General features: G+C 41.3%; 1 protein-coding gene across 1 annotated transcript in view; it reads left to right on the forward strand.

Moving 5' to 3' along the window:
• The window catches only part of LOC111977924 (protocadherin-15-like), a 280,873-nt gene that overhangs the window by 216,893 nt on the left and 42,401 nt on the right, over positions 1-21,579 (forward strand). The window contains exons 25-26 of the mRNA XM_070448498.1: positions 7,150-7,290; positions 10,553-10,680. Coding sequence (XP_070304599.1) covers positions 7,150-7,290; positions 10,553-10,680 — 269 coding nt within the window. The remainder of the gene's footprint in view (positions 1-7,149; positions 7,291-10,552; positions 10,681-21,579) is intronic.

A 21,579-nucleotide genomic window follows, 5' to 3' on the forward strand; every position in this document is an offset into this window, starting at 1 on the left:
GTGAAGTGCACCAGTACCTCCTGCAGCAAAGCACCCCCACAACATGATGCTGCCACCCCTGTGCTTCACGGTTGGGATGGTGTTCTTCCGCTTGCAAGCATCCCCTTTTTCCTCCAAACATCTCCATGGTCGTTATGGCCAAACAGTTCTATTTTTGTTTCATCAAACCAGAAGACATTTCTCCAAAGAGAAGATCTTTGTCCCCATGTGCAGTTGCAAACCGTAGTCTGTTTTTTTTATGGAGCAGTGGCTTCTTCCTTGCTGAGCGGCCTTTCAGGTTATGTTGATATAGGTATAGATACTTTTGTACCTGTTTCCTCCACCATCTTCACATGGTCCTTTGCTGTTGTTCTGGGGTTGATTTGCACTTTTCACACCAAAGTACGTTCATCTCTATGAGACAGAACGCGTCTCCTTTCTGAGCAGTATGACGCCTGCGTGGTCCCATGGTGTTTATACTTGCGTACTATTGTTTGTACAGATGGTACCTTAAGGCATTTGGAAATTGCTCCCAAGGATGAACCAGACTTGTGGAGGTCTACAATTTCTTATGAGGTCTTGGCTGATTTCTTTTGATTTTCCCATGATGTCAAGAAAAGAGGCACTAAGTTTGAAGGTAGGCCTTGAAATACATCCACAGGTACACCTCCAATTGACTCAAATGCTGTCAATTAGCCTATCAGAAGCTTCTAAAGCCATGACATAATTTTCTGGAATTTTCCAAGCTGTTGAAAGGCACAGTCAAATTAGTGTATGTAAACTTCTGACCCACTGGAGTTATGATACAGTGAATTATAAGTGAAACAATCTGTCTCTAAATAATTGTTGGAAAAATGATGGTGCTCCCTCTGCTGTTTCCTGAAGTCCACAATCATCTCCTTTGTTTTGTTGACGTTGAGTGTGAGGTTATTTTCCTGACACCACACTCCGAGGGCCCTCACCTCCTCCCTGTAGGCCGCCTCGTCGTTGTTGGTAATCAAGCCTACCACTGTAGTGTCGTCCGCAAACTTGATGATTGAGTTGGAGGCGTGCATGGCCACGCAGTCGTGGGTGAACAGGGAGTACAGGAGAGGGCTCAGAACGCCACCCTTGTGGGGCCCGGTGTTGAGGATCAGCGGGGTGGAAATGTTGTTACCTACCCTCACCACCTGGGGGCGGCCCGTCAGGAAGTCCAGGACCCAGTTGCACAGGGCGGGGTCGAGACCCAGGGTCTCGAGCTTGATGACGAGTTTGGAGGGTACTATGGTGTTAAATGCTGAGCTGTAGTCGATGAACAGCATTCTCACATAGGTATTCCTCTTGTCCAGATGGTTAGGGCAGTGTGCAGTGTGGTTGCGATTGCGTCGTCTGTGGACCTATTGGGTCGGTAAGCAAATTGGAGTGGGTCTAGGGTGTCAGGTAGGGTGGAGGTGATATGGTCCTTGACTAGTCTCTCAAAGCACTTCATGATGACGGAAGTGAGTAGTCGTTTAGCTCAGTTACCTTAGCTTTCTTGGGAACAGGAACAATGGTGGCCCTCTTGAAGCATGTGGGAACAGCAGACTGGGATAAGGATTGATTGTATATGCCTTAAACACACAGCCAGCTGGTCTGCGCATGCTCTGAGGACGCGGCTGGGAATGCCGTCTGGGCCTGCAGCCTTGCGAGGGTTAACACGTTTAAATGTTTTACTCACCTCGGCTGCAGTGAAGGAGAGCCCGCAGATTTTGGTAGCGGGCCATGTCAGTGGCACTGTATTCCTCAAAGCGAGCAAAAAAGTTATTTAGCCTGTCTGGGAGCAAGACATCCTGGTCCGCGACTGGGCTGGTTTTCTTTTTGTATCCGTGATTGACTGTAGACCCTGCCACATACCTCTTGTGTCTGAGCTGTTGAATTGCGACCTTACTTTGTCTCTATACTGGGACTTAGCTTGTTTGATTGCATTGCGGAGAGAATAGCTACACTGTTTGTATTCGGTCATGTTTCCGGTCAGCTTGCCCTGGTTAAAAGCAGTGGTTCGCGCTTTCAGTTTCACGCGAATGCTGCCATCAATCCACGGTTTCTGGTTTGGGAATGTTTTAATCGTTGCTGTGGGTACAACATCGTCAATGCACTTTCTAATGAACTCGCTCACCGAATCAGCGTATTCGTCAATATTGTTGTTGGACGCAATGCGGAACATATCCCAATCCACGTGATCGAAGCAGTCTTGAAGCGTGGAATCAGATTGGTCGGACCAGCGTTGAACAGACCTGAGCGAGGGAGCTTGTTGTTTTAGTTTCTGTTTGTAGACTGGAAGCAACAAAATGGAGTCGTGGTCAGCTTTTCCGAAAGGAGGGCGGGGGAGGGCCTTATATGCGTCGCGGAAGTTAGTATAACAATGATCCAAGGTTTTACCAGCCCTGGTAGCACAATCGATATGCTGATAGAATTTAGGGAGTTTTGGTTTCAGGATTAAGCCTTGTTAAAATCCCCAGCTACGATGAATGCAGCCTCAGGGTGTGTGGTTTCCAGTTTACAAAGAGTCAGATAAAGTTCGTTCAGGGCCATCAATGTGTCTGCTTGGGGGGGAATATATACGGCTGTGATTATAATCGAAGAGAATTCCCTTGGTAGATAATGCGGTCGACATTTGATTGTGAGGAATTCTAGATCAGGTGAACAGAATGACATGAGTTCCTGTATGTTGTTATGATCACACCACGTCTCGTTAATCATAAGGCATACACCCCCGCCCCTCTTCTTACCAGAAAGATGTTTGTTTCTGTCGGCGCGATGCGTGAAGAAACCAGCTGGCTGCACCGACTCCGTTAGCGTCTCTTGAGTGAGCCATGTTTCCGTGAAGCAGAGAACGTTACAATCTCTGATGTCTCTCTGGAATGTTACCCTTGCTCGGATTTCATCAACCTTATTGTCAAGAGACTGGACATTGGCGAGTAGTATGCTAGGGAGTGGAGCGCGATGTGCACGTCTCCGAAGCCTGACCAGGAGACCGCTTCGTTTGCCCCTTTTACGGCGTCGCTTAGGGTCGCCGGCTGGGATCAGATCCATTGTATTGGGTGGAAGGCAAAACACTGGATCTGCTTCGGGAAAGTCATATTCCTGGTTGTAACGATGGTGACGTTGCTCTTATATTCAGTAGTTCCTCCCGACTGTATGTAATGAAACCTAAGATTACCTGGGGTACCAATGTAAGGAATAACACATAAAAAAACAAAATACTGCATATTTTCATAGGAACGCGAAGCGAGACGGCCATCTCGGTCGGCCCCGGCCTGTTTATGGTCCAATAACATATTTAAAATCATCCATCTACCTTGAGGATCTGTTTGGACAATTTTCACATTTGGATCAAAATTACTGTTAATATTAATATCATCACCCCTTTTGAATTTCTTTGCCGACGAGAGAAATATATTTTGTCCTCCCAGTCCTTTTTCCACAAAACTTCATCTAAAATTGTTAAATGAGTTTCCTGTTAACAATAGATATTGTATTCCTTCTCTTTTAGCCAGGTAAATACTGATCGTCTTTTCTTATTATCTGCTAAGCCATTACAAATTTAACTGGCTATACTTATTTCACCAATTACCATAATGAGAAACAAGTTTCAATTCTATTTATCATAATATATGTTTGTAAACTTGCCATTAAAAAGTAACATGATGATTGAGTGTCTATATAGCTGTACCATAATATTTGCATTGCTACTAATTAAACCTCCAATTGGTCCCCACTATTCCACCTGCTAAAACCCCTCCTCATCCCGAGTTGGGTTGTCATCCTAATGACTGGCAGACCACCCCCGACTCCCCGGATCCCATGGTCCCAGAGAGACCGGGACCCATCCTTCGAAAAGAGCACACAATGCCACCCACAGAACAGAAGCAGATCAACCGCCAAAAGCATTTCCATTTCCCTCGCCTCGATTTGTTTTAAATATAGCTATTAAAAAATATATATATATATTTAAAAATCCTGTTTATCTTAATTTCCTATAATTAGCTATTAATATTTGTAGTAATGTAGGCAGTTTATTGTTACTGCTTACCAGTATTGCCATTACAAACATTACATTTTGGCAAGCAATTATTATTTTAGCAAATAATAATTGTGATTCATCCTATGTTGTCCCTAACATATTTTACTCCCTCGCAACAGTTGTGATATATACACACACACACACACACACACACACACACACACACACACACACACACACACCACACACTCTCATAAAACACTTAACCCCTTCCCCACAAACAACCATAGACTCAGATGCTCAACAGTTGCACCATCCCAGAGCCCAACTCAAGAAAGGCCTTGTTCACGAAAGCATATACAATTGCAGCTGTATGAGAAGGCCTGCAAAACTGAGCAAAAATGGGCAGAAATGGGGAGATTTGATTAACAATTGTCACGTCCGAGGTGATGCAGATCAGATATAGCCCCTTCCTCTGAAACACCCACACATGGTCCCCTGTTGTGACCATATCCCAAGCATCTCCGTGCAGTCAGACCTTTGATGATTTTGTGCCACCAGGGCCACAATAATATGGCCCCTCTCTGAATGTCAGTGTGACCCCCTCCCCATGGGTTATTGCCGCTAGTGTTGCCAGCACTGCCCCTGCCTGGGTGGGGGCACCCCACCGGAATCCCCACCGGCTAGGTACAAGATCATCAAGGTTCTCATTAGCAGCTTTGAGAATTTCCTTGTATATTATGCTCTCCCATCAGGGTGTTATGGTTTTGTAGGACCAACCCTGCCAGGCAGGCTCAGAATCTTGAGGGGGCTGTGCTGCTCTAGAATGTCTCTGACCGCATTTTGGCTGCATACAGGCAGCTTACAGCAAGACCATAAAACAGATAGGGACTTCTCTTTGGTGTCTGGGTCGTTCATGTGGGTGTCTAGGGTATAGGGTTGTGGACCGTTCCATCAAGATAGGACCATAAATAAGTAAATTAGATGTATATATCCCCCCCCCCCACTATGATAGGACAATAAATACATACATTAGATGTATAATTTATTGTAAAATGCAGTTCCACCGTGATAGGACAATAAATAAACAAATTATATGTATAATTTATTATAAAATGCATATCCCTCATCTGCACAAAATTGAAAGCTCTCTCACAACCCCTGCTCACAGACATACATTGGTTCTGGGATATGCAACCAACTCCTTTCTCTCTCACTTAAAGTCACTTTTTCCCAAACACCAAGAAACACACACCACACCTTCCATCACAATACATCCACACATACCCACATTCTTTGTACTGTGTTTTTATCTCCACTATGTTGAATTAGTACTTTTTGTTCCAATTAGTTATATTTGAAGAATGCTTTTCTTTCTATTTTTTCTATAATTAAAATCCCTACCATTGCTAGTATTGTGTGTTCCATTATTCGCCTCCTCTATGAGAACTTTGTACTTTTTAGAATAGGCATGGAGTAGTCTTTGTGTCTCTGAACATTTGGTTATCAATATACAGTTTATCGACTATGAGAGCTACGCATATCCCTTTCAATCTATTTTCCTATAAGATTGGAAACAGAACTTTGCGGTGTTCTGCAATTTCCTTCAGCAACTGATCATTCATGTCTATTTTGGTGCCAGCAAGTCTGTTACCCAGTCTTTTAACCATTATTTTATCTTTAAAGAAAGCAAATTTGGCAATGATTGGGTGTTCCTCTGCCCTCTCTGTCTGAAACGGTGTACACGTTCGAGTTGGATTTTGTCAATAGCTTCACATGGGATCTGAAGCGCTGTAAGGAGGAACTCTCTAACTCCACATTCATAAACTTCTCTTTCTTTCTCTGGGATATTGGTGAAAGTACCAGATTTTCTCTCATGGATCTAGTCTGTATGTCAAATAAGGCTTCTCTCAAAATGATGTTCTCCTTTTTAAATTCATTAACATCGGTTTCAATCTAATTGACTGTCCCTTTTGGCTTGTTTGTATCTTTCTCCAATGTCGCAGCTTTTTCATCACTCATCTCGAGGCTTGCCTTCAACTCTTTTATATCCTTACTGACTAGTTCAAGTATGCCCAGTTTGTCATTTATTGATTTTAACAGATCGGTTTTGACCTTTACCATTCCCGGTGGTGAAAATATTAAATCGTCTGTGTCTGTAGAAGAGTCACGTTTCCGTTTTGAGATTGGTTCCCTTGTTTTAATCTCCGTCATGTTTGGGTGTTGCTTGTTTTCATAATATTTGTCAATACATTTCTCTAGTCTTATGATTTGTTTTGTGTTGTTATTCAGATTGAAGGTTATTACTCACCAGTTTGTGAAGTGTTAATATTTAGTCTAATTTACCGATATTGAATATAACGTTTTTATCTTGAGGAAATCTACACTGTTGTGTTCAGTCCGCCAGTCTGAATATGTCTGAATATGAATATTAAATTCTCTGACAACAGCTCTGGTGGACTATCCTACAGTCAGCATGCCAATTGCATGCTCCCTCAACTTCAGACATCTCTGGCATTGTGTTGTGTGGCAAAACTACACATTTTAGAGTGGCCTTTTATTGTCCCCAACACATGGTGTACCTGTTTAATGATCTTGCTCTTTAATCAGCTTCTTGATATGCCAAACCTGTCAGGTGGATGGATTCTCTTGGCAAAGGATACATGCTCACTAACAGGGCTGTAAACCAATTTGTGGCCAATATTTGAGCGAAATAAGCTTTTTGTGCCTATTGGAACATTTTGGTGATCTTTTATTTCAGCTAAAAACATATAAAAACATAATAAAACATAATATAAAAAAAGTATAATACATCTTTGACTTTGTGATATTTTGTGTATGCCAGTAACAAAACATCTTAATTTAATACATTTTAAATTCAGGCTGTAAAACAACTAAATAAGAGAAAAAGTCAAGTGGTGTGAATACTTTCTGAAGGTACTGTACTTGAGCTTGTGTCCTCAAAGGTGAGTACACCTCAGCAATTTATAACAATTTTTTTACCAGAGAGGTGAGTTCCAGACCTTTCTAAAACTATGCAACATTACCAGTTATTGTTTATGGCCATCTCAAATGATGACGTTTGGGTATATCTATTTAGGCGTAAATCTAAATTTAATCCAATGTTGATCCTGTCAGAGAGTGCTTTCAATACCTCCTCATATTGTTTGTTTTCTTGTTGGTTGCAGGTGAGTTCCAAGTGAATAACCGGACAGGTGTGATCTCCACGGCTAAGCTTCTGGATTATGAGACTGTTACCAGCTACGTGCTCAGGGTCCAGGCTGACTCCATGGCCGTGGTCAAGGCCCAACTGCGGGTTCCCTCCAAAAGTAAGACGGGGGTATTGAGCTAGACATAGGGGGCTGGGATGCTACATCAGTTAATCACCTTTCCGGCTAGATACTGTGGTTGACATTTCTATCATGGTCCTAAGAGGAGGTGACACATCAAAGAAACCCTCTTCACCTCACTTATCTCTGCAATTTTTGTAATGCAGACCAGGGCACCATGCCGTCTAATTTGTATTTTTTATTAAAACCTTATTGAGTTCAAATAAACAAAACAGAACAGGGTGGAATTGTCACAGTCCAATTAACATCACTACACACACATGCACACACACACACTTAATAAAGCAGAATCAATTATTAGAATCAATTTAACCCATAAGTGTTACATCCGTCGTCGGAATGAGACCAAAGCGCAGCGTGAAAAGTGTTCGTCGTACTTCATTTGAATGAACACCAAAAACAACAAAGGAAAATACGAACGTAAAGTTCTGCATGGCAGACAGCAACTGTGAAAAAACAACATCCCACAAACTAGGGTGGAAAAACAGGCTGCCTAAGTATGATTCCCAATCAGAGATAACGACAGACAGCTGCCTCTGATTGGGAACCATACCCGGCCAACAAAGAAATAGAAAACTAGAATGCCCACCCAAATCACACCCTGACCTAACCAAATAGAGAAATAAAAAGGCTCTCTAAGGTCAGGGCATGACAATAAGAGTTTAAACCCTGTCTAAGCCTGGGGAGAGGTATATACAAAGCTATATGGAATTGTTTTAAGAAGATTTTTTACAGCAAAACGGAGAACACCGTCGTGTTTGTGAGATCTCATCTTTCCATCGAGGGGTCAAACCATTCGGACGCTACAGATGGTTTTGTGAGAAGACCGATTTTCAGGATGTCTCATGGTCTGACAAACGCCGCTCTAGCTCTGTCACTTTTCACCCCAGATACAGAAGTGCTACATAGGTTGATTCAGATGCATCTATTGCAAAACTAACATATTTCTATGGGGATTTTATTATTATGCTAATTATATGAATTTCCGTGGGGGTGCGGACATTGACCTTCGGGGGTTAACACATCTCCCCCCAGCCCCACCACTCCTTTCCTTAAATTAAAATGCACTTTACACACACTCGAGCGCTTTCTGCCAAGGGAGCCATTCTTTCTCCTAATGGTTTTCTTTACGTACATTTGTGTGTGTGTGTGCTGCATTTCTCTCGATGTGGTTGTATTGCTCTACACTTGCAAACATCTGTTTGTGAGGGTTTGCCTTTACTGAAAAGTGACCAATTTCCCAGAAGACCACAACAGATGAGAAAAAGGTGAGAAAGAGAGAGCAAAAAAGAAAAGGGTAGAAACTGTGCAGTGTGCAGACCTCGCTCCTCTCCCTCCTGGCTTTCCCTTTGGCTCTCACACGGTGGTGTTTGTACCTGTGATTTGAAGTACTGTGTTTTTGTTTGTCCTATTCCCTCTGCTCATTCTTAGCGCTATGCCACATGACTTTACAATTCTGTGGACTAATGGAAGACAAATATTCTTTGACAGCGCATATTTCTTCCTAAGTGTAGGGTTGTGCTAGATTTGTTCATACTGTATTTGTACTGTATATGAATAACTGTGACAAATAGATATGGAGCAGTGGAGGCTCCTCAGAAGGAAGGGGAGGACCATCCTCCTCAGTGAGTTTCATTAAAAAAATATAGTAAAACATTTAAAGTTATCCTTTTGAGATAAAACTATACTAAATATAATAATTATCACCAAATAATTTATTAAAATATACTGTTTTGCAATGAAGGTCTACAGTAGCCTCAACAGCACTCTGTAGGGTAGCACCATGATTTCAATACAAAACCTAGGAGACTCATGGTTCTCACCCCCTTCCATAGACTTACACAATAATTATGACAACTTTCGAAGGACGTCCTCCAACCTATCAGAACTCTTGCAGCATGAATTGACATTTTGTCTACTCAATCAAAGGATCGGCGAATGAATATAGTACTGAAAGCATAAGCTACAGCTAGGTAGCACTGTGGTGCGTAACGTGGTGAAAAGGAGAAGCAAGAGAGAAAGATTTCGTCCTTTTTTTTCAGTTTCACTTGCTAGCGATCCAGCTAGCTAGTTTAGCCTACTCAAACACCCTGCTCAAACAGAGGGATGCTATGTTAGCTAGCTGGCTATGACTATCCAACACAACACTGGAACTCTTCCATGTCAAGGTAAGCTTTTGGTTTTTCAAATGTATTGCCACCGGGGCCCACCGGTATAACTGCTAACAGACTATACACTGTAAAGTTAATGCATGATTGTAGCGACTTTACTGACATGTTAGTTTTATTAGCTACGTTGACAATGATGTTACTTTAGCTAATATGGCGACAACAATGTAGGCTGTGTGTATCAGTTATGATATGGTTTGACATGGGAAGGTTTTTTTGCTTGGTCACATACAGCTGATGTGTTGTGTATTGAGGTCCACAAACGAAGGGAAAAGGTGAGAGGAGGAGAGCACATAGATGCGAAAAGGAATACAACATGGCTGCTATGAATGTGAACTGTGTTTACGCGTGACCAGGGGTGTATTCATTCCACCAATTCTGTTGAAAAACATTTCTTAAACAAAAGCAAATGGAAAGAAACGGGGATAAACATACCTCAATTTAACCAATAGAAACTCTCATTTGCAACTTTTGGACTAATGATTACACCCTTGATCAGCTAGATGCAGGCAAGAGTGTGCAAGGCTGAATTGAATGTGTCGCTGTCTGTCCATGTGTCACTGTCACCTCAACATTTTCTCTTGACCTGTGTGCACCTACGTTGTAATTCATAGGCTAGGTTGTAGCAACCTCGTGAGCATCATGTAGTAGCCTAAACCTATCAATGTTACTTTGAACTGGGTGAATGGAACATGAATGACAGTCATCCAATATGCTGTAATAGAAATAAGGCTATTCTCATGAAAAAAATAATTGTCCTCCCTCGTCTTAAACGGCACTGACTGCCACTAGTATGGAGTGTGTTCACCCGTTTCCTTGAGGACAACAAGGCATATGAATGGAAATAGCATAAGGAGCACATATTTTATTATTTATTATAAACTGGAACGTGTGTTGGCGTTTTATTTTGCAATAAAACTCCCCTTCCCAACCAACACTTATGCTTCTAAACTATAGTATGTACTGTAAAGGATTGAAAATGAAAGTTGTGTGCACTTGCTGCCCTGTTTGTCTGGATAAAACTACATGCTTAATGACAAAAATGTGACTGTGTCCCTCCTCTAACTCTGCAGCCAACACAGCCAAGGTATATATCGAGGTGCATGATGAGAACGACCACCCGCCTGTCTTCACCAGAAAGTTCTACATCGGTGGTGTGGCTGAAGACGCTAACACCTTCTCCTCTGTGCTGAAGATAAAAGTGAGAAAATCCTTCTGCCCCTCACACATGCACATACATACACACATAAACATACTCATGTACTGAAGCTCATGTTGAGAAAGCCAGGCAAATATATTTCTTAATGGTACCCTGCAGTCCTCTGGTTCGTCCAAAATCAATGTATGATTTGAGAGCTTGTGTCATGCACGCACACGCACGCACGCACAGTGCTAATTCCATCCCCATCCCCCCTGCCGGTTCCGTTCTGTTTGGTCATGGGTGCACAATTGATCCGATCGAGTCTATGAGCCAACAAGGTGAAAAGTCTGTCAATGTGCCCTTGAGCATGGCACTTAACTCTAATTTTCTCCAGTAGCACCACACTTATATGGCTGACCCTGTAAAAAATCAATTGTCACCTATATGGTGTATGTGACAATAAAACACCTATATATATACACTGCCGTAAATTTGGGGTCACTTAGAATTTTCCTTGTTTTCCATGAAAACATACATGAAATGAGTTTCAAAATTAATAAGAAATATAGTCAAGACTTTGACAAGGTTATAAATAATGATTTTTAATTGAAATAATAATTGTGTCCTTCAAACTTTGCTTTCGTCAAAGAACCCTCCATTTGCAGCAATTACAGCCTTGCAGAACTTTGGCATTCTAGTTGTCAATTTGTTGAGGTAATCTGAAGAGATTTCACCCCATGCTTCCTGAAGCACCTCCCACAAGTTGGATTGGCTTGATGGGCACCTCTTACATACCATACGGTCAAGCTGCTCCCACAACAGCTCAATAGGGTTGAGACCCGGACACTGTGCTGGCCACTCCATTATCGGCAGAATACCAGCTGACTGCTTCTTCCCTAAATAGTTATTGCCTAGTTTGGAGCTGTGCTTTGGGTCATTGTCCTGTTGTAGGAGGAAATTGGCTCCAATTAAGCAAAATTGGCTCCAATTAAGCAAAATTGGCTCGAATTAAGCAAAATTGGCTCCCTCTTACCCTGTACATATCTCCCACTTTTTCACCACCAAAGCACGCCCAGACCATCACATTGCCTACACCATGCTTGACAGAGGGCATCAAGCACCCCTCCAGCATCTTACATTTTTTCTGCATCTCACGAATGTTCTTCTTTGTGATCCGAACATCTCAAACTTAGATTTGTCTGTCCACAACACTTTTTTCCAATCTTCCTGTGTCCAGTGTCTGTGTTCTTTTCCCCATCTTAATCTTATCTTTTGATTGGCCAGTCTGAGATATGGCTTTTTCTTTGCAACTCTGCCTAGAAGGCCAGCATCCCGGAGTCGCCTCTTCACTGTTGACGTTGAGACTGCTGTTTCTTGCGGGTAATATTTAATGAAGCTGCCAGTTGGGGACTTGTGTGGAGTCTGTTTCTCAAACTAGACACTCTAATGTACTTGTCCTCTTGCTCAGTTGTGCACCGGGGCCTCCCACTCCTCTTTCTATTCTGGTTAGAGCCGGTTTGCACTGTTCTGTAAAGGGAGAAGTACACAGCGTTGAACGAGATCTTCAGTTTCTTGGCAATTTCTTGCATGGAATAGCCTTCATTTCTCAATTAGCCTTCAAGATCAATTAGCCTTTTAAAATGATAAACTTGTATTAGCTAACGCAATGTGCCATTGGAACACAGGAGTGATGGTTGCTGATATTGGGCCTCTGTACACCTATGTAGATATTCAATTAAAAATCAGACGTTTCCAACTACAATTGTCATTTACAACATTAACAATGTCTACACTGTATTTCTGATCAATTTGATGTTATTTTAATGGACAATTTTGTTTTTCTTTCTAAACAAGGACATTTCTAAGTGACCCCAAACTTTTTAGCGGAAGTATATATATATATATTTTACAGTTTCAGAAAAGTATATATATATTTTACAGTTTCATATCATCATCCTCTCCTTCCCTCTCTCCATTATTTTATTCACTGGTGGAATCTAATATAATGATGAATTGACATATAATCCCAGTTCACCCATTAAACGGTGGCCAAAAATCTGTCAGGTTGACGTTTATTGTCATGAATCTTACCCTGGATGCAGAACTGAGCGATTTCCGCTCGATGGGCCAGCTGCAAAGTCAAAATTGGCTATATTGTAAACATTTATGAAAACAAAAAAGTGCTTTTTGGTCTGAATTTAAGGTTAAGGTTAGGTTTAAAATCTGATTGTATGACTTCGTGGCTATGCCAGCTAGTGACCACTCTGCAGAGCTGCCTCCAGAACAAGATTAATGAGAAAAACGCTAACCTGCCATCAAGAAGGTTACCAAATTCATAATTTAGCTCCATCAACATGAATAAGGAAGGTATACTACCACATATAAAATGTACTTTGGCTATGTGTAAACATTTACTGTAGGCCTATTTCAATATTAAGGCATTATTAGGCCCAACATATATGTTGTAATATTACATTTACATCAATACAATATGCCTCATGGAATCTGTGGCATTATGTTGTATGACAAAACTGCAAATTTTAAAGTGGCCTTTTATTGCACCTCAGTCTCCCCTCCCACCCCAGCACAAGGGCACTGTGTAATGATCATGCTGTTTAGTCAGCTAGTTAAAATACCACACCTGTCAGTGGATGTATTATCTTGGCAAAAGGAGAAATAGCATGGATGTCTACACCAATTTGTTTACTACCATTGGATGCAGAATCACCGGTTTTTTCTTTTATTTGGCGGGGCGGGGGGTCGTTTAATTTTTCAGCTCCTGTCTACATAGGACCAACACTTTACATGCTGCGTTTATGTTTTTGTTCAGTGTAGAATTTGATATTTGTCCTGTTTTGATGCGTTGCTTGTTTGATGGTTTAACAGAGGGCATAGCGGGATTTCTTATAAGTCCGCATGAGAGTCCCGGTCCTTGAAAGAGGCAGCTCAAGCCTTTAACCTCTCTTGGGTAGGGGGCAGTATTTTCAAGTCCGGATGAAAAGCGTGCCCAAAGTAAACTGCCTGTTACTCAGGCCCAGAAGCTAGGATATGCATATTGGTCGATTTGGATAGAAAACACTCTAAAGTTTCTAAAACTGTTAAAATTATGTCTGTGAGTATAACAGAACTGATATGTCAGGCGAACCCATATCAGAAAATTTCAGCCTACCAATAATTTCAATGGCTGTCACTTTTATTATAAGGCGAAATCCTCCCTGATTGCAGTTCCTAGGGCCTCCACTAGATGTCAACAGTCTTTAGAAAGAGTTTCATGCTGGTTTTTTGAAAAATGAGCCAGAAATTGTAGTTTTTCAAGGTGGCTCCCATTTTGGCTGTAGTGTTTCGAAGCGTGTGGATGTCTTACAACGATTCTCCGTCTTACATTTTTGCGTTTATTTACGTATTAGGGTTCCTGAGGTTTGATTATAAATGTTGTTTGACTTGTTTGGAGAAGTTTCTTGGTAACGTTTTGTATGCGTTTTGAAGGAGGGAAACCGGGGGATTATTGAATGAAGCATGCCAGCTAAACTGAGTTTTTAGGGATATAAAGAAGGACTTTATAAAACAAAAAGACCATTTTGATGTAGCTGGGACCTTTTGGAGTGCCAACAGAAGAAGATCTTCAAAGGTAAGGCATTTATTCTATCGCTAATTCTGACTTTCGTGGCACACCTGCCTGGTTTAAAAATATTTTTAATGCTTTTGTATGCAGGGCGCTGTCCTCAGATGATCGCATGGTGTGCTTTCGCCGTAAAGCCTTTTTGAAATCTGACACAGCGGCTGGATTAACAAGAAGTTAAGCTTTATTTTGATGTTACACTTGTGATTATATGAAAGCTAAATATTTATAATTCTGTAGTTTGAATTTTGCGCTCTGCAATTTCACCAGATGTTGGCCAGGTGGGGCACTACCGTCCCACCTGCCCATAAGAAGTTAACGGATATTGCCTGTAATCCATGTAATCCATGGCTTCTCATTGGGATATGTACGTACGGTCACTGTGGGGACAATGTCGTTGATGCACTTATTAACTTCTTTATGATAGGGGGCAGCATTTTCACTTTTGGATGAATTGTGTGCCCATAGTGAACTGCCTCCCACTCTGTCCCAGATGCTAATATATACATATTATTATTACTATTGGATATAAAACACTCTGAAGTTTCTAAAACTGTTTGAATGATGTCTGTGAGTATAACAGAACTCATATGGCAGCAAAAACCTGAGAAAAAATCCAAACAGGAAGTGAGAATTCTGAGACTGGTCAATGTTCATCTCATCGCCGATTCAATTCCCTACGCCTTACACTAGATGTCAACAGTCTGTAGAACATGGAATGAAGCCTCTAGTGTGATGTGGGGCCGGATGAGAGGTGTTTCAGTCATTGGTCTTGCAGAATGCCAGTTCCTGGTCACTCGCTTTCCTCATGATATCGCCTTGCGTTCCATAACTTCTACAGACATGAAGGAATGCTCCGGTTGGAACGTTATTGGATATATATGATAACAACATCCTGAAGATTGATTCTCTACTTAGTTTGACCAGTTTATTCGACCTGTTATATAACTTTTTTAATTTTTCGTCAGAGTTTGCCTGCATCTGCGCGAGCGTTTGGACATGTGCACTAAACATGCTAGCAAAAGTAGCTACTTAGACATAAGTAATTGACATTATCGAACAAAACAACGATTTATTGTGGAACTAGGATTCCTGGGAGTGCATTCTGATGAAGATGATCAAAGGTAAGGGAATATTTATGATGTAATTTCGTATTTCTGTTGAATCCAACATGGCGGATAAATGTTGTTTTTATCTGAGCGCCGTCTCAGATTATTGCATGGTGTGCTTTTTCCGTAAAGTTTTTTTGAAATCTGACACAGCGGTTGCATTAAGAACAAGTGTATCTTTAATTATTTGTAAAACATGTATCTTTCATCAAAGTTTATGATGAGTATTTCTGTTATTTTACGTGGCTCTCTGCAATTTCTCCAGTTATTTTGGAGGCATTTCTGAACATGGCATTTTGTTGGTGCGTTTAGTTCAGAAATCCAAAGGCACAATGCGCGCTCTCAACATCAAGACGAAAAGTCAAAAAAGTACAATAACAGTTAGTAGAAACATGTCAAACGATGTTTAAAATCAATCCTCAGGTTGTTTTTGTCAAAAATAATCAATAATATTTCAACCGGACAAAAGCTTTGTCAACAGAAAAGGTAAACAAGAAATGCACGCTCCCGATCACGCGCTGGGCTCATGTCTGGAAATTTCCACTGGCCTCTCATTAAAAGTGCTGTATCTCCCTCATTTTTCAGAGTAAAAGCCTGAAACAATGCCTAAAGACTGGCCACATGTAGAAGAAGCCACAGAGATTGTGAACTGGGTCCTAAGTCTTTGTATGGTGGATAGGCTTTCAATGGAAAAACAGCCTTAATAGTACTTCCTGGTTGGATTATCCTCAGGTTTTCGCATGCCATATCAGTTCTGTTATACTCACAGACATTATTTTAACAGTTTTGGAAACTTTAGTGTTTTCTATCCAACTCTACTAATTATATGCATATCCTGGCTTCTAGGCCTGAGTAGCAGGCAGTTTAATTTGGGCACACTTTCATCCAAAATTCAGAATTCTGCCCCCTACCCTAGTGAAGTTAAACCAATTTGTGAATTACTGAATAATAAGGAAAGGTAGAGGTTCTTGCATGCTAGCTCAATAAACAACTTCTTCCGTGGTGCCCCAAATTCCTAATGAGTTAATAGTTACATGATTACTTTAATCGGGTAACAATTGAACATAGTTAGTGGTTTGAATAAATAACAGTCATTAGATTAATGAAAGTCACATCACGACAGTGATCACTGTTTTGATGTCCATAAACTCTTTTCGGTCATAGGATATGATAACGGAAACATTATTTACAAAAAAAGTTAAGATCAGTGCAAAAATACAGCATAATTGCATAATTGATCAGGAACCCGTAAAACAGCAGCTATCCATTGCAGTGGCATTCTTTCACCCTTCAGATGGACAACTATCAACAAACTATATGTTGATAACACAGGAGATTGGTGGCACCTTAATTGGGGAGGACGGGCCCGTGGTAAAGGCTAGAGTCCAATCAGTGGAAAGGTATCAAATACATCGAACACATGGTTTCCATGTGTTTGATGCTATTTCATTTACTCCGTTCCAGACATTATTGTGAGCTGTCCTCCCCTCAGTAGCCACTAGTTGATAAGCAACTGCTTGCTAAGGTTACGGTTAGGCTTAAGTGTAGAATAAGGTTTAAGATTAGGAAAAAATATACAACGCAGAGGACTTAAGGACAAGAGGGAATTAACGATCAATGGAAATAGTTGTGACTTTGTAATGGGGAACTGAAGGGGTCAGAGACACGGGAGGAATTTCAGTCAGGGACTCATAGCTACATGTGGCAAGTTCTCATTGGTCCGAACTGTCTATACATTGAGCCTGAAATGGGATACGTGTTATTTGGTCATTAGCCCAATTTTACTGCAAGGAATTCTAATTAGTCAACCACAGGCTACGGTTGGGTTATAAATGACACCCTGTCCCGTTGTTCAATGGAGAAACCATTGAGGACAGGGAATAATGAACACACTAACCTCTCAACTCTCACACTCTCCTCTGCAGCCAAAATGAAAGCCACAAGCTATAAAACAAATCACCATGATCTCATAATAGTAAGCACATTTAGAAAGGGTGTGCCTTGTTACAATTGATGTTACCAGGTCCTAGCTAATTTATTAACCCTGGTATAACATGTGGATTCGATGGTAGTGGCACAGTGTAGTTACATGTAACAAGGTCAGATTTTGGTTGTAGTTATTAACATAGTAATTCACTGGTGACTTCTAAACGTGCAATTACAAAACATGAGTTACATAGTGGAACAAGAAAATGTGGAATAACCTTCAGCAAGTGGAAGTGTAATTACACATTCCTTCTTACATTTGTGTAATAAATGAGTTTGACAATCTTATTAACATGTAATTACATAGTAACAGCTATGTAACTACTATGTTATTACTGTTATTACTGTGTAGTTACATAGTAATAGGGACAACTTAATGTAAAGAGTTACCCACATTTTGGCTGTGGCACCAATGTTTAGTCTTAGCCGTTTTTGTCTTGAGCTGCATGGGTCTTCAGATGGTATTTGATATGTCTGAGATCGTTGTATGAATTTAAAGCAAGCAACTCAACAGTGTATAGATTAGCCATATCATCGTCAAATTCAACTTTAAATAGTTTGGAAGGGAACCCGGGGTAAGAAAATATGGCAGGGGGTGATGCGGCACAGTGATATTGACTGAGAAGGGCCTTTCACCTACTGTGCAGTAGAATAGTAGATAATGAGAGTGGTAGATAAATAAAAGCCTATTTACCCATACTTGCTCCCCATGCCACTTAGTGGCACAGTGTACATTTTATGCAAAGAGTTGTCTAAGAACGTATTGATTGGCTTTACAAAGGGCAGGCCTATTGAGTAGACGTCTATTTGCCAACCCATTCTTGTTCTCCATGCCACTTAGTGGCCCAGTGTTCATTTTATGCACACAAAAACAATCTGAACCTTTGTTCTCAAGTGCTTTTACAAACACTAATGAGATTAAGCCAGGGTTGCAAAGGGAGGGCATAATACCGGTAATTTTGGAAACTTTTTTTTCATTAATTAGTCTGTCTTCTCTTGAACCATATGGTCTAGACCAGGGATGGGCAACAGGTGGCCCACAGACCGCATGCGGCCCGGCCCCTCCGCCCCCCTTTTGTAGGCCCCCGGACCAATTTCCCAAAATTCAGTTGGGGTCTCAATTTACTGTTGACAATTAAAATAATAGAAGACAAAAGGTGCAATTTCGAAATTTGGTTGTACATCAAAAGTTTTCCTCTTGTTATGTCAGTCATTGACAGTCACTCAATTGGTCCATGTTAGCTTAAAAAATGTAGATTCCTAAATTAGTCTAGTCTGTAGTAATCATGGTCGAATTATTTTTATTTGGCAGCAGCTAATGGGGATCCATAATAAATACAAATACAAAAATAAATATAAATACAAAAAAGGCATTGCACCTATTAATCAATGTCATTGCAAACAGGCACTCTGAGAATTGGTGCCAGTGGCAAGGAGGCCAGAGTCTATGGCCGTGTCCGAAATCTGTCTTGCCTACTACTTACTAAAACTACATACTGTGTACTAATCGTGAAAACTTATGCAGTAAGCAGCAAATATGACCATACTAGGCTCATCCATACTGAGAAAGCGCCATCTTGAGCAATCGCGCTTGTTCACCGCCATTCATTCATTTTGGTAGAACATGTACCCTATTCTGATTATCAGCTGTTGTTAAACAAAAGTGAGTCTCGAAAGACAATTCTCCTACTGAAAAGGGTTCAGCGAATTCTTCTAGATCACATATGTCAGAGTCAAGGCCCGCGGGCCACATCCGGCCCGCGAGAAGGTTTTTTACGGCCCCTGGGATGATCTTGATTTATTATTAGAACCGGCCCGCAGACCGCAGCAAGCCGGCAGCCCGCAGATCTTTTACACGCACCAATACTACATTTCCCACAATGCAACGGTGACGCACCGAGCAGTAGGCTGCTTCATTTCAATATTTATTGGCACAGCAGTCGTCAGCATCACAGTAAAATTAACTTTCAGATACCCATCAAAAATGGCAAAACGGAAGGTGGACACTGAGAACGGGGTTTCAAACAAGGTGGGAGTCGGAGTATATGTTCACGGAGGTAGCTGGAAACCCTGTGTGTCTTCTGTGTGGAGAAAGTGTGGCGGTACTGAAAGAGTATAATCTGAGACGACATTATGAAACGAAACACGCGGACAAAACAAGAATATGGCATGGAACAAAGGCTACAAAAGGCAGAGGAATTAAAACGAGGCCTCAAATCTCGACAGGCTCTGTTCAAAAAAGCCAAATCCAAGGCCAGGCTGCTGTCAAGGCCAGTTTTATTTTGGCAGAAGAGATCGCTAAATCAGCCCGGCCATTTACGGAGGGGGATTTCATCAAAAACTGCATGATTAAAGTTTGTGACGAAGTTTGCCCAGAAAAAGGCAACTCTTTTTAAATGTGAGTCTGAGCAGAAACACCATTGCCGAGAGAGTAGACCAGTTGTCCATCAATCTAAAAGAGCAGCTTGTGAAAAAGGGAAAAGATTTCATTGCATATTCCTTGGCTGTGGATGAGAGCACCGACATTTCTGACATTGCCCAGTTGTCAATTTTCATCCGCGGAGTGGACTCCAGCCTAAGCGTGACAGAGGAGTTTTTGCTTTACGTCCTATGCATGGCACAACTACGGGGCATGATTTGTATGAAGAGGTGTCAAGATGTGTAAATGAGATGGAGCTGCCTTGGGAAAACTCGTGGGTTTGACAACCGACGGAGCACTTGCGATGTGTGGACACAGGAGCGGACTGGTGGCGAAGATACGGGAAAAGATGCAAGAGGAAAACGCGACAGGTGAGCTGACAGCTTATCATTGTATCATACACCAGGAAGCGTTGTGCGGTAAAGCCTTGAAAATGGAGCATGTAATGAGCATCATCACGCGCACAGTAACTTTATCAGAGCCAAAGGTTTGAATCACCGCAGTTCAAGGCATTTCTGACGGAGTTAGAAACGGAGCATGGTGATTTGCCTTATCACCAGAGGTGCGATGGCTAAGCCAGGGAAAGGTGCTTCAAAGATGTTTCGAGCTTCGTGAGGAGATTTGTCTGTTCTTGGACAGCAAAGGGAAAGAACAACACAACTCCGAGACGAAATGTTTCTGTGTGAAATGGCTTTTCTGTGTGACATTACGAGTCATCTGAATGCAATGAACTTGCAGCTGCAGGGTCGGGATCATGTCATCTCTGATATGTACAGTACAGTGAAGGCATTTAAAACCAAACTGACTCTGTGGGAGACGCAGATGCGGAAGAAAAATTTGAGCCACTTTCCCAGCTGCCAGACCATGAAAGAGAAGCTCTCTACCAGTGCGTTCCGAGCGCACAGTTGGCTGATAAAATAGGTATGCTTGCCGCTGACTTTCGACGCGATTTGCTGACTTTGAAGCACAAAAAAGCAGGTTTGGAACTGCTTCGGTAACCCATTTTTGCTGTGCGTGGAAAGCTCACCACCACCTCCAAATGGAGTTGATTGACCTCCAATGCAATGATGCACTGAGGGCAAAAATATGCGGCAGTGGGTGCTGGCGGTTCGCCCGTTCCTCCCGACACAATGCCCCAGCTGCGCCATCCAGGCTGCTCAAACGTTGTCTATGTTTGGCAGCACATTTACCTGTGTGAAACAACTGTTTTCTTTGATGAACCTGAAACAAACATCACACAGAAGTCGACTTACTGCTGACCACCTCCACTCATTTCTGAGGATTTCCTCAGCTCAGAGCCTTACCCCGAACATTGATGAACTTGTGGAAAAGATGGGAACCCACCAAGTATCACCCTCAACCTCAAACAAGTGAACATTACTGTGCAATCACATATTTAGAGTTTTTACTCAGTTCAAGTTTAAAAGTTAAAGTTTAATATTTGTTTTCACTGCATGTTACTTCTCCTTAAACAAAGTGTTGTTTTTGATTAATAGATTTTTGCACTTTATTTTATTGTATTTCAATCCAATTATATTTTAAAAATATTTCAGTTGAGTGGATGATGAAAATTGCTATTATTGTTTTTTTTCTTTGAAGTAAATTTAGCCCACTTTTGCTAAAATAGAAAATATAGGCTACTGATGGTGCCTTGAATACCGGTTTCTTTCATTTAATGTTCATGTTATGGGGATTTTTATATAAAGGAAATTTGTCTTTTGTGTCTGTTGAAAATTAAAGATTACTGACAGAGCCATAAGAAAATATTGCTTTATTTATCTGATCATATTGGAATATATTTGTTAGGTTTTCAGTAGGTTCAATTA

The sequence above is a fragment of the Salvelinus sp. IW2-2015 genome, linkage group LG18, assembly GCF_002910315.2.
Source record: "Salvelinus sp. IW2-2015 linkage group LG18, ASM291031v2, whole genome shotgun sequence".
NCBI lineage: Eukaryota > Metazoa > Chordata > Actinopteri > Salmoniformes > Salmonidae > Salvelinus > Salvelinus sp. IW2-2015.